Genomic DNA, 13,727 nt, shown 5'->3' on the forward strand with positions numbered 1-13,727 from the left:
GGATTTTGACCCAGCGACGATGAAGGAATGGCAATATATTTCCAAGTCGGGATGGTGTGTGACTTGGAGGGAAACGTGCAGGTCGGGGTGTTGTTCCCATGTGCCTGCTACCCTCGTCCTTCTAGGTGGTAGAGGTCGCGGGTGTGGGAGGTGCTGTCGAAGAAGCCTTGGCGAGTTGCTGCAGTGCATCCTGTGGATGGTACACACTGCAGCCGCGGTGCCTTGGTGGTGATGGGAGTGAATGTTTAGGGTGGTGGATGGGGCCAATCAAGCGGGCTGCTTTTTCCTGGATGGTGTCGAGCTTCTTGAGTGTTGTTGGAGCTGCACGCATCCAGGCAAGTGGAGAGTATTCCATCACACTCCTGACTTGTGCCTTGTAGATGGTGGAAAGGCTTTGGGGAGTCAGGAGGTGAGTCACTCGCCGCAGAATACCCTCTGACCAGCCTCTGACCTGCTCTGGTAGCAACAGTATTTATGTGGCTGGTCCAGTTTAGTTTCTGGTCAATGGTGACCCCCAGAATGTTGATGGTGGGGGATTTGGCGATGGTAATGCTGTTGAATGTCAAGGGGAGGTGTTTAGACTCTTTTTTGTTGGAGATTGTCATTGCCTGGCACTTATCTGGCACGAATGTTACTTGCCACTTATCAGCCCAAGCCTGGATGTTGTCCAGGTCTTGCTGCATGCGGGCACGGACTGCTTCATTATCTGAGAGGTTGCGAATGGAACTGAACACTGTGCAATCATCAGCGAGCGTCCCCATTTCTGACCTTATGATGGAGGGAAGGTCATTGATGAAGCAGCTGAAGATGGTTGGGCCTAGGACACTGCCCTGAGGAAATAACTTGTTATCTATATCCTGAATCCATTATCCTTTGTACTGGGCAGTAAATGTTTGGGGGATGGGGGGAAAGAGTGAGGAAGGGGTGTGTTATGTTCCAGTTACTGAAAATGAGAGAGTCCATTTTCCTTGTCCGTACTGCTTTACTAAATGGCAATTATGCAGAAACCCAAAAGCTGAACACTGAACAAAATCATGAGAACAAAACACAGACATATGGAACGTGTTTCTATTTATACTGGACTCTCAGGAAAATGGAGCATTTTAATTACATTGTATTTTTGGATATGTTACAGAAACACCGCTGTGTGAAAATTACAATGATTACAGTGATTGCATTGCTCCATATCAGCATCTACTTGCCTTCTGCTGAATCACATGGAGAGCTTAATTTGAAATTTCTATGTAACCACCAAAGCTATTTTTGTGTCTCTTACTAGCAAAACTGCAGATTTTGTGAACAATCAAAATAAATGGATTGCTTTTAAAGAAAAAGTTTTAGATACAGCAAGGTAAACTTTCAATGTGGAATCCTGGACAGATTTTGACCCCGAGATGGGAAGGGGTGGGGGGGGGGGGGGGTTAAATTGCGGACGGGTAAACCGGAAGTATGGGTTTCCCGGACGTCCTTACGATTTTGACGTAAGGATGTCTTTTTTTTTGTTGGTTTGCCGTAAGACTGACCGGCCTAATTCACAGGCTGGCCTCAGTTGGATGGGAGAGCAGCCAGGGAGAGGGCGTGTTCAGATAAGTCTTCAAGTAAGTCTTTGATTGTATGAATGGGGGAAGGCATGGGGACATGGGTGGGCACGGGGGGCATGGGTGGGCACCGAGCATTGATGAGTATGGGTGGGCACAGGGGCACTGGTGGGCATGGGGAGAGTCAGTCATGGGGAAGGGATCGGGGTCCACGACCGTTGAGGGGAGGATCAGGTTCATTGCAGGGGTCCACAATCGTTGGAAGATGTCCACGATTGTTGTGGGGTGGGGTGGGGGGGGGTGGTCATTGCAGGTAGGCTTGTTGGGCCTGGGGGATGCACTCCTGCTCCTCCGGGCCCACAAGCTGATCCAGAAAGGTACTTACCTGCAATTTCGGGCCTTCTCGCCTCCTTTCACGTAACATGAAGGAGATGACCCATGTTATCTGGCTCACAAGGCACTACTCTGCCAAATTGATTTTTTGGAGGTGAGGAGTGAGGAGAAGTTTCCATTTACTGATACATCACCATTGGCTCGGCCACCCACTACTGCAATACAAAGTGAAAGCTCTGGCAATTGAATTCAACAGAAATTGTTATCTCCTAATAGAAATATAGCACTGTTCTGCAAAACTGTAACATTCAAAAATATAAGATAACAGAAACATAGCATAAAATAGTGAATTATGCATCGATTTGGTTTGAGTGCAAAATTAGAGTATAAAATTAGGCCCATAGTGTCCACAACTTCAAATAAGCTATACAGTATGAAGGGCAGGCAGTCTACACGCTATACACCTGTTAATGAGTCAGTGATTTTTAATCATTTAGCTATATCACACACAAAGCAGAACCTGACTATAATAAAATGTAGTTTCATGAAACCCATGATTTTTTTTATTTATAAAATCTTCACAATGTTTTTTGCTCCTTCATTTTGAGTTATCTTTAAACCCAATTTGTGTCCCCTTCCTTCACCTCAAATGCTGTTTCTGGCCTTCAGGGAATGGACTGTGATTTCTCACTCTGATATTGTGAAATATATTGTCAATTGGGGTCATTCTTGCTGGACAGTGAGCTAGTCTTTGTATAGGAGCATTGTAACAGTGATCCTTGCCCTACAGCCATTCAGGCAGAAAGAAGAGTCCATTAATGTGGTGAAATAGAACAGTGAAACAGCTGATATACATTAATGCTACTAAATCTATTGGCTTAAAAGAAAAGAATTAAAATGTTTAAAGTTTCTTCCGCTTCTTATGATTATTATCTTTCAAATTAAATCAAAAAGTGTCAAATTAATCTAAATACAAAAATTCTATTGTGGAAATGAGTGGCTTGAAATTACAATAATTTTTGAAGTTGAATAGTTTAGCAAGAGGAAGAAACCAAGCACGATCCAAACTCTGGGCCAGATTGCGAGGAACACATTACCTGTTGGTGCTGAAAGGTGTCCAGGTCCGGATGGTGGTTGGAGCCCATGCTTGAGGGTAGTTCAAGGAGGTGGTGACCAGTGGAAAGTGAGGGTCTGAGGCAGGGGTTGGCAGACTATCAGTAGCAGAAGTCAGCAATAGGTGCAGGAGGCCGGGACAGGGGCCGCCAGGGTGAGGGAGGCCGGGACCGGGGCCGCCAGGGTGAGGGAGGCCGGGACCGGGGCCGCCAGGGTGAGGGAGGCCGGGACCGGGGCCGCCAGGGTGAGGGAGGCCGGGACCGGGGCCGCCAGGGTGAGGGAGGCCGGGACCGGGGCCGCCAGGGTGAGGGAGGCCGGGACCGGGGCCGCCAGGGTGAGGGAGGCTGCAGGAGGCCGTGGGGTGAGGGAGGCCTGGACTGGGCCTGTCGGGGTGAGGGAGGCTGCAGGAGGCCATGGGGTGAGGGAGGCTGCAGGAGGCCATGGGGTGAGGGAGGCTGCAGGAGGCCGTGGGGTATAGGAGGCTAGGACTGGGGAGCGGGGTATCGCGGGGTGCGGCAGGCCAGGACCAGGGTTGTTTTCCCGCTCAATCCCTTTGCAAGTGGGAGGCCAACTTATAAAGAATTTAAAATTCAAAACTTTCTTGTATAGAGGTAGGATATATATATTAACTTTTTGTAAAAATAGTTAACAATATACAAATTAGAAATTTATCTGTATTTCTTGCAGAGGTTTGTAAGTTTTTGTTGTAAAAGCTGATTAACGGAGTGATAGAAGAGAGGAGTGTTTTATACATTACCTGCATCGGAGGTCTGTTACTGACGGGCACCTCAGCAACTCACTCTACCGCAAGCCCACAGACAACCTCACGATGCTCCACTTTTCCAGCTTCCACCCTAACCACGTCAAAGAGGCCATCCCCTATGGACAGGCCCTGCGAATACACAGGGTCTGCTCAGACGAGGAGGAACGCGATGGACACCTACAGACGCTGAAAGACGCCCTAGTAAGAACGGGATATGACGCTCGACTCATCGATCGACAGTTCCGACGGGCCACAGCAAAAAATCGCATAGACCTCCTCAGGAGACTAACACGGGACGCAACCAACAGAGTACCCTTTGTCGTCCAGTACTTCCCCGGAGCGGAGAAACTACGCCATGTTCTCCGCAGCCTTCAACATGTCATCAATGACAACGAACACCTCGCTATGGCCATCCCCACAACTCCACTACTCGCCTTTAAACAGCCACCCAACCTCAAACAGACCATCGTTCGCAGCAAATTACCTAGCTTTCAAGAGAACAGCGTCCACGACACCACACAACCCTGCCACGGTAACCTCTGCAAGACATGCTACATCATCGACACAGATACCACCATCACACGAGAGGACACCACCCACCAGGTGCATGGTTCATACTCCCGTGACTCGGCCAACGTTGTCTACCTCTTACGTTGCAGGAAAGGATGCCCCAGAGCATGGTACATTGGCGAGACCATGCAGACGCTGCAACAACGGATGAACGGACACCGTGCAACAATCGCCAGACAGGAGGGTTCCCTCCCAGTCCGGGAACACTTCAGCAGTCATGGACATTCATCCACCGACCTTCGGGTAAGCGTACTCCAAGGCGGCCTTCGAGACACACGACAACGCAAAATCGTCGAGCAGAAATTGATAGCCAAGTTCCGCACCCATGAGGACGGCCTCAACCGGGATCTTGGGTTCATGTCACGCTACACGTTACCCCACCAGCGAACAAATGTTATCTGTTTTTAATATAACGGGTCAGTTGCTGTCTTTTCTATGTTTCTACCTCTCTATCTCTTTTTTTGTTTGTTGTTTTTTTTTGGTGATTTGTATATTCTGATGTGGAGATGCCGGTGTGTGAATTTAAAATAAAATTGCTGGACTATAACTTGGTGTTGTAAAATTGTTTACAATTGTATATTCTGAGACCTTGCAGGTAACACCTGTCTGTCTGCACACTGATTGCCTTGGCAACGGGCAGTTGAAAAAACTGTCTGTAATCACCAAGCATTGTTCTGTGAATTATAAATGCGATTTCATTTCGAGGATTTCATTTCGTTCACCTGAGGAAGGAGGAAGCCTCCGAAAGCTTGTGAATTTTAAATAAAATTGCTGGACTATAACTTGGTGTTGTAAAATTGTTTACAATTGTCAACCCCAGTCCATCACCGGCATCTCCACATCATGGCTACTATATTTGTGACAGATGGGGAAAGTGTTAAATAAGGTTTTCCTATTCTAAATGTTTATATAGTTTACAGAGGGATATGGGCCAAGTGCAGGCAACTGGGACTAGCTTAGTGGTATAAACTGGGCGACATGGACATGTTGGGCCGAAGGGCCTGTTTCCATGTTGTAAACTTCTATGATTCTATAGTGATTGTGGGGCCAGGTGCAGGGGCATGTGGAGCCGGGCAGTGAGTCATAAAGTGCAGGGTTGGGAGTCTGGATTGTGAGATGGCAGGAGAGTGGAGTCAGAGATTGAGCCAAGTACAGTGGACTTAGAGGACCCAGCTTCATTAAAAAAAGGGAGCTATTGCCTTGCTGCTAGTTCTTGTTGAACAAAGGCTGAGGGAGAAATCTCTGTACCAAAATTTGCTGCGGAGAAAGCATTAGGCAGTTGGTGCTGCAACTCCGCTCTGCCCTCCGGTATCTCCTGCAGCTGTGCTGACCTCCAAGTATCTTGTCCTTTCAAGCCTTTGATCCTGGTCTGCACAGCCAAGAAGGGGGCTTTGTTCTGAAGGCTTTGCTCCTTATCTTTTTGCTTTGGCGTACCCGCTGAAGGTTTGGCTACAATGGTCACCCTCATCAGTACAGAGCATGCTGAGAGTCTGGCAGTGAGTAACGACCTATGATTTATGTCTGTGGCATAAATGTCGATAAAGAATTGGACTCTTCAGTCACGATATCGCAGCACAGCAAAGTAACTGAACTGCTTTGGCACTTATACCATCGTCTTTCGAGGTGGATGGTGGCCATGCAGGTTAGCAACTTGAAAAGGCAAGAAGAGAAACACGAGTTGGATTTGCATGAAACTGTTTCTAACTTTACCTGAAATATCTGAAGTCCTTGAAGAGTCAAACCCAACATCAGTGAAGCATCAATTTCCCTTTTATCCTAAACACAACAAAATGTATCATCAATGTAAGTACAATCAGAGATCATTCCCATCCAACATAATGTGGAAGTTTGCTAATGGGTGATGGGTACATGCTGATTTCATCAGCTTTTAGTTGTGCTAGCAGTGAGGCATCCAGTAGATAAATACGTTTGCAATAATTTCTGACAGCGCTAAATAATTGCAACCAATTTATGTACATCAACCTATATTTCCAAATAAGCAGTCTTTGATACCTGCATTGCTGATGCACAAGAAGAGCCCTGAGCTGAGACAGTTGTGACAAAGGGCATGATTTTAGCTCGGAGCCGAGAAGGGGGCGAGGGGATGGAATTCCTGACGGGAATCCCAGAAGTACGGGTTTCCCGAACATCCTTACGATTTGGACATAAGGACGTCGGGTTTTTTTGCCGGTTTCCTGCCCCAGCCTGATTGATAGGCTGGCTCTCAGCCAGACGGGAGAATAGAAAGGAAGAGGACGTAATCGGGCAAGTGTTAGATGGGGTGGGTCACCAGATTTGGGGGGGGGGTGGGGAGGGGGTTCAGTCATGGGGGGGGGTGGTGTCAGTCATGTGGGGGTGTCTGACATCGGGGGGGGCTCCATCATCTAGGGCGTCAGTTAGGGGGAGCTGTCAGTCATCGAGAGGCTGTCATTCATCGGAGCGGGGTCAGTCAACGGTGGGCGGGGTGGGGATGTCGGGGTTGGGGGTCACTGGGGCATCAGGGGTCACCAGGGTGGGGGGGGGTCAGTCATGTGGGGGCTGTCGGTCAACAGGGAGGTCAATAATCAGCAGGCTGTCAATCACGGTTGGGGGGGGGGTCAGTCATCGGGGGGGGGGGGTCAGAGTCGGAGATCACTGGGGGTCGGGGGTCACCGGCAGGTCAATCATGGGGTGCTGTCAGTCATTGGGGGAGGTCAGTCATTGGGGGGGGGGTAGGGGTCATCGTGAGATAAGAAATCATGGGGGGGGGGTCGGGTTTATCGAGGGGGGGCGTCGGAGATCGTGGAGGGTTGGAGATCATGGGGGGGGTCGGAGATCATGTGGGGGTCGAAGATCCTGGGGGGGATTGGAGATCGTGGGGGGGGGGGGGGGGTCAAAGATCGTAGGGGTCGATCAGAGATCATGGGTGGCGTTTGCTGCAGGTAGGCTTGTTGGGCCTGGGGGAAGCACTCCTGCTCCTCTGGGTCCACAAGCAGTGCAATAAAGGCACTTATCTGCAGTTTTGGGCCTTCTCGCCTCCTCTCACATGGCCCGAGAAGGCCCGGGAATCCCGGCCCCCAGCGGTTAAAGCCAAAAAGCTTTGAAAATGGAGGCCTGCAGCCTTCTTAAAAGCTTTTAATGCCCAACCTGCCTCTAGAGAGCGGGTTGCTTGCCCGCCCCTCGTCCCACCCAGTGAAAACCTGAAATGGGTGGGTTGAGGGCGGGTTTAAGATTTTTGCAATTGTTACTGCCCCCGCCCCCAACCCACCTGTTTTCCAGGCTAAAATCATGCCCAAAGAGTCTGTTCAGAGATTGCATTCTAATCAGTGCTCATTCATTTGAAGCTGATGTATGTATGAACAATGCCAGTCTCACGAGTAGCTGAGCATGGCTTTGAATTGATCCTTTGATTTATAATTACCATTGTTACACTGGGGAGCCCTGAGGATTAATCAGTGTATTACCTAAAGAGGAACTATTGAAAAATCTGTCACATTACAAGGGGAACTTTTTCAGCTTCATCTAGCAATAAGCAGAATAACTACTAAAGTCTAAATAACTTAGCAAAGAAATACGAATCATTTTTTCCCAGATTAATATTTACAGAAGAATAACACTAGGTTCTGTGAGAATGGTCAAATAGTGGTATTGCTGTACTATGATGTTTGTGAGACCTTTTGTCTGTGGATAAACATGCAGGAATATTAACCAATATCAAAAAAGTTAACATAGTAAAGATGGGCCCATGGCAGCTGGAGTGAAACAAAAATAAGTATTAATGCAAAAATCTATTAGTCCCAGATCTCAAAGGTAGTTAAGATAGAAGATAGCACAGGAGATAAAGTAGATACAGATTAACGTAGCATATTTGTTAACACTTCAAATTTCTTAATTAAATGGCACTTGATAATATCTATTCTTCCACTAAAGCCTGGGTGCTGGTCACACACCAACAGGAAACACAATGTACATTGCTTTCCCTATTTGGTGTCATAAATACAATATCATATTTGGCTCGTGGGAGGAAAATCAAGTACAACAATCATATCCTAGTGCTGTGATTCTACCTTATTTAATGAGTGCCACCATACAACCAAGGAATAATAGTGAACAAATGATGTTACTGGATTATACAGATATTAATCAAAACTAGACTGTGATGAAAATGAGTACCAGTCATTGAACAACCCCCATTATTCTATTCCTTTTTGTTATAATGATGAATTAAGTACTTTTTTTCTCATACACTTCTTTCAGTACTAACAGAGTGAGCACTAAAAACAAAGATTCACAACAGGCAGTTGGCAAACGACAAACGATAAACTGTAGTAGCTGATTTCAGTTAGCAGGCAACTTTTAGCCTGTGGAGGGTACAAGTCTGTACAGAAAGCATGCTGTGCATTCACTGCTAATTTGACATGCGTAGTTTACACATAGGTACAGAAGAATAAGAGTTTATGCATAAACACAATGAGCTAGTTCAGAGGTCAATGTTTCTGAGCTTGGCTTTGTATTTTCTGTGTTAAACAAGATCATCTATAAGCATGGTTACCTTATCAGAATATAGCGAGAGACAAAGAAGAATTTTCAAGTGCATATACATTTTTCACAGTGTAATATCCCTGGAGGATTTTGAAGACATGTAAACCAGGCTGACAGTTACTGTGATAATAAACTCTTATTTTTGTGTGGTCTCAACTGTTGCTGAACAAAAGACACAGGCTGCAGACATAAGCTGTACCTATACATCATATAATTGGGTTGTTATTGCTAGGAGTAAATATTGCCCTCTCCCTGAGTCTTTGCCTTCTCAGTGAAATGTCTCCCCCTCCCCCCAACCCCCACCTCAATCATTTGCTACAAGGCCACAAATCACAATTTAACCAGAGTTGCTTCAGTGCTTTCATCTCTGAAATGCCACTTGCTGTCTTAACATTTTCCCTGGATTGTGATTTCCCCGAACTATGGTTGGCAACACCAATATGGCTGCAGGCAACCAGTCCACTAACCTGATCACTGGTAACCTTCCCAGGTTGTGAAAGCAATCAGACAAAAAGAAATCTCAGTAAATGGAAAATTCTTTCAGTCAGTGCTTTCAATAAACATTCTCAGCATTCTGTCTGAACTGAAGCCACAGTATATTCATTCAGTTCTTTACCTTATATAGCCTGTAATAATGAACAGCCACATCATCTAGCTGTACAGCCTCCTTGATGTATTTGAGATGTGCTTCTGAGGCTGTAAGTGCATACTGGTCCTTGTGCATATTTGGAATGTGTTTCAAAATGTATTCTTTTCCTCGCTTGGTAACCACCTGTAAGAGTAAATAATGCTCTTTTAGGTCAAATATGTTTTGCACATTGTTATTCAGTGTGTGACAATTATACAATCTACATTGAGAAACATCACTGCAGCCCCAAAACATTGTTGCACTATTTGCTTGCATAATTGTTTCAAATTTGTCTCAGGTATTTTCACCAGTCCTCGACAAAGGCAACCAACCCCTTTAAACAGGCATTTTCCATATAATTAGACACCACTACTATGATCAGGGATCTGTACAACAGAAAGAGCAGCCTAGCTCTGAACATACAAAATGCGCAATGCTGTCTAGTTGTTTTCAGGGTGCTGAATCAATATACTTCCAATGCAGCACAACTCAATATTCTAATTGAATTATATTCCAATTTACCAGTGACAAATATTTGCAAAACTGCCATGCAATGGAAAATAATTACTTTCATGGTACACTTCTACATATGAGCTGGTAACAACAAATTATAATGTGAGCACACTAATAAGTAGCTCAGCCAATCCGGCAATGGGTGTTCAGATAAAAATTGACTCCTTAAAAGAAAATATAATGGAGGTCATTTTAAAACGGAGCCGGGAAAGGGGCAGGGAGGTCAATTTGAGGTCGGGAAACCCATTTGTACGGGTTTCCCGGATGTCCTTACGATTTTGACATAAGGACGTTTTTTTTGTCGGTTTCCGGTCCGACTGACCGGCTGATTGACAGGCTGGTCTCAGTCGGACAGGAGACCAGCCAGGGAGAGGACGTCTTCAGGTAAGTCTGCAGGTAAGTCTTTGTTTGTATGGATGGGGGGGGAGGCATGGGTGGGTATGAGGGTGCATGAGGGTCGCGAGTCATGGGGGATGGGATCGGGGTCATCGCGGGGGTCCGCGGTCATTGAGGGAGAGGGTTGGGAGTTGGAGGATCGGAGTGGGTGGGGGGCATCGGGGTTGGAGGATCGGAGTGGGGAGATCGGGGGTTGGGGTTCCGGGATCGGGGGTCGGCGATTGGAGGTCGGGGGTCCGCGATTGGAGGTCGGGGGTCGGTGCAGGTAGGCTTGTTGGGCCTGGGGGAAGCACTCCTGCTCCTCCAGGCCCACAAGCTATGCCTTTCTAGGCACCTACCTGTTAGTCAAGGACCTTCTCGCCTCCTTTCACGAGGCGTAAAACAGAAGGCCTGGGAATCCCGGCTCCCCAGGGTTGAAATCGGGAATTAGTGAAAAATGGAGGCCTGAAGGTTTTAAGGCCCCACCCGCCTCTTGGGAGTGGGTTGGTCGCCCGCCCCTCGTCCCACCCCGGTGAAAACCGGAAATGGGTGGGTTGGAGCGGTTCTGAAATGATGGCAATTTCAATGCCCCTCCCCGCCCCCAACCCACCTGTTTTTTAATTTGAAAATTGAGCCCAATGTGTACAGTTTATTGTAAAATATATCCCATGGTTACATCATGATAAAGAAAAAATCTTTTGCTAACCTGTCATTAAAATCTAATATTAACTTTACATGCAGAGCAAAATATGCCCCAATAGATCTTCAAATATTTAATTTAAAAGTTGGTACCAGAGTGATATTTTCAGTTCTTGCATAATGCAAAATATATTGATTGGGAAGAACATCTGACATTTTCAATGTATTCTAATTGTTTTTCTCTTTTGTTTCAAATTTTCTTAGTGTAATTTGAAACAATGCACTGAAGAAGTGGCAATGAGCAGTGAAGTGTTTGGCTAGTGATTGCTATGCAGCAATCTGTTGCTAATATTATGTGTGATGACTCTTGAGTTTTAAGATCTCCTAAACCAAAAAAGATCAGACTCCCTGGTCAACACCAACTGCCCTTCAAATGGATGAGCACAATGTACTGCCAAAATGGACCAAAATTAAAGGCGTGGAGGAGTCACATTTTACTTAGTATTTATCTCTTGTCTGAAGCTTTGCAGGAGCAGAGGCCAGAGGCTGAGAAAATAAGGAGTTGAAATCAAAAGAAAAAATATTGGACTTATATCAAAACACACTGGTGTTAGTAGCTGTGAGCACAAGTTGTTAGTCTCCAAGTCCACAGTCTAATCGTTTGAACTTTACAGATGTTACGATATATGAATTTTGCTCTCCCCTAATCCCTACTTTATGTTTTTTCCAGTCTGGAACACACAGCTGCAGCCTACCATTAAATTTATTTGGATCAAAATATGCCAGTTTGGGATTTGGATCAACTCTGTGGGACTAAACTTTAACAGTTTGTGAATATAAAAAAAAGCCTATTCAAAATGGCAAATTCACTTTTCAGTCTAAAATCCTGTGCCTCATAATCACACAACACACACACACATATATACACACACACATTTTATTTACAAAGCAAACTTAGCTACAGGTTTATTCTGCAGGGCTTTCAAAAAGAAACATATGTTTCAGTATATATAGACACAAAGCATTGTCTATAAATGCTCCGAGATTTATCTTAATTATATAGTTGCACAAGTCCCCTGTTATTTTGTGGTTTCTGTGTTCTGTTGTTTTTTAAGTCTGTGCACTGAGGTCTTTGTGGATATTCAGCTCATATAAGCAGCAAATTGCTGACCTAATTATTTTGAGAGAAGACGGCATTAAGGGTTATTACAGGACATCTTGTATCATTCTCATGGGCCCCTTTCCTATCCAATCAATTAATTATAAAAAGTTCTCCTTGCTAACAGTCAGTGTATTCTTGTAGTAACCTAACTTAATAAAAAGTGAAGAACTAGTATATATTTCAACATAGAAATACTTAAATTTGGCATTGCGTGATTAAAGAATCGCATCTCCACTGTACACCTTACAGGTGTTCAAAATGATCAAAAGATCAAATCTTTCAAACATTTCAATAAATCTACTCAAATTATGTAGGTGGAACCCAGAAGAAAAGGCCTACATAAATAGCAAACCGTGCTATCAAGATGAAAAAAATCTATCTTGGCTAAACTTCATCTAGCTATGCTTCTGAATCTAGAGTAATAAGTTTGACAACCCTGTCTAAAGAAGTTAAATACTGATCTTCCAAACCTGTTTTGTTTGTCCCATTAAACCGTAGACATAAATGCCAAAACAATCCTTACAACGTAATCCTATGACATCTGGTTTTATAAATTCCACGATCTTTGTCATGAGTTTCAAACATCTGCAAAAGGATGTTAAGTAGATACGGGGCTGCATCTACCCTGTGCTATCCGACCTGAAATCAGGCAGGATTGCAGCAGAAAACGAGGGAAAATTGTGTGGTGAGGCCTACTGCTGTATTCCCGCCCCACACTATTTCCCTCCCACCATTCCCACCGGGACGGCAGCTGGCCTGATGTAAATAATGACGGGCAGCTGGCATCTGGCAAGCTGCCCCATTTTCATGTTACTATCTCCACTGACTCCAGGGACTGCGAGGATAAAGACAGTAATAGTTCCTGGGGTGGTAGCAGTCTGTGGCTACAAGAGCAGGTCAGAAGTTGGGTATTCTGTGGCAAGTGATCACCTCCTGACTCCCCAAAGCCTTTCCACCATCTACAAGGCACAAGTCAGGAGTGTGATGGAATACTCTCCACTTGCCTGGATGAGTGCAGCTCCAACAACACTCAAGAAGCTCAACACCATCCAGGACAAAGCAGCCCGCTTGATTGGCACCCCATCCACCATCCTAAACATTCACTCCCTTCACCACCGGCGCACAGTGGCTGCAGTGTGTACCATCCACAGGATGCACTGCAGCAACTCACCAAGGCTTCTTCGACAGCACCTCCCAAACACGTGACCTCTACCACCTAGAAGGACAAGGGCAGCAGGCACATGGGAACAACACCACCTGTACGTTCCCCTCCAAGTCACACACCATCCTGACTTGGAAATATATCACCGTTCCTTCATCATCACTGGGTCAAAATCCTGGAACTCCCTTCCTAGCAGCACTGTGGGAGAACCTTCACCACAAGGACTGCAGCAGTTCAAGAAGACGGCTCACCACCACCTTCTCAAGGGCAATTAGGGATGGGCAATAAATGCTGGCCTCACCAGCGACGCCCACATCCCATGAACGAATAAAAAAAAGTCAGCCCCTTAAATCAATAGATGGAGGGAGAAAGCCGCTCCCTCTCCCTCTATATTGGCCCCAAACACTATT

General features: G+C 45.8%; 1 protein-coding gene across 2 annotated transcripts in view; it reads right to left on the bottom strand.

Moving 5' to 3' along the window:
• Window positions 1-13,727, bottom strand: part of frmd6 (FERM domain containing 6) — a 117,874-nt gene that overhangs the window by 23,123 nt on the left and 81,024 nt on the right. For both annotated transcript variants that reach the window (XM_067991635.1, XM_067991633.1), the window contains exons 7-8: window positions 9,455-9,610; window positions 6,028-6,093 (exon numbers count right to left, since the gene is read on the bottom strand). In XM_067991635.1, the coding sequence (XP_067847736.1) occupies window positions 6,028-6,093; window positions 9,455-9,610 (222 nt within the window). The remainder of the gene's footprint in view (window positions 1-6,027; window positions 6,094-9,454; window positions 9,611-13,727) is intronic.

Source organism: Heptranchias perlo, chromosome 10, assembly GCF_035084215.1.
Source record: "Heptranchias perlo isolate sHepPer1 chromosome 10, sHepPer1.hap1, whole genome shotgun sequence".
In the NCBI taxonomy this organism is placed as follows: Eukaryota; Metazoa; Chordata; class Chondrichthyes; order Hexanchiformes; family Hexanchidae; genus Heptranchias; species Heptranchias perlo.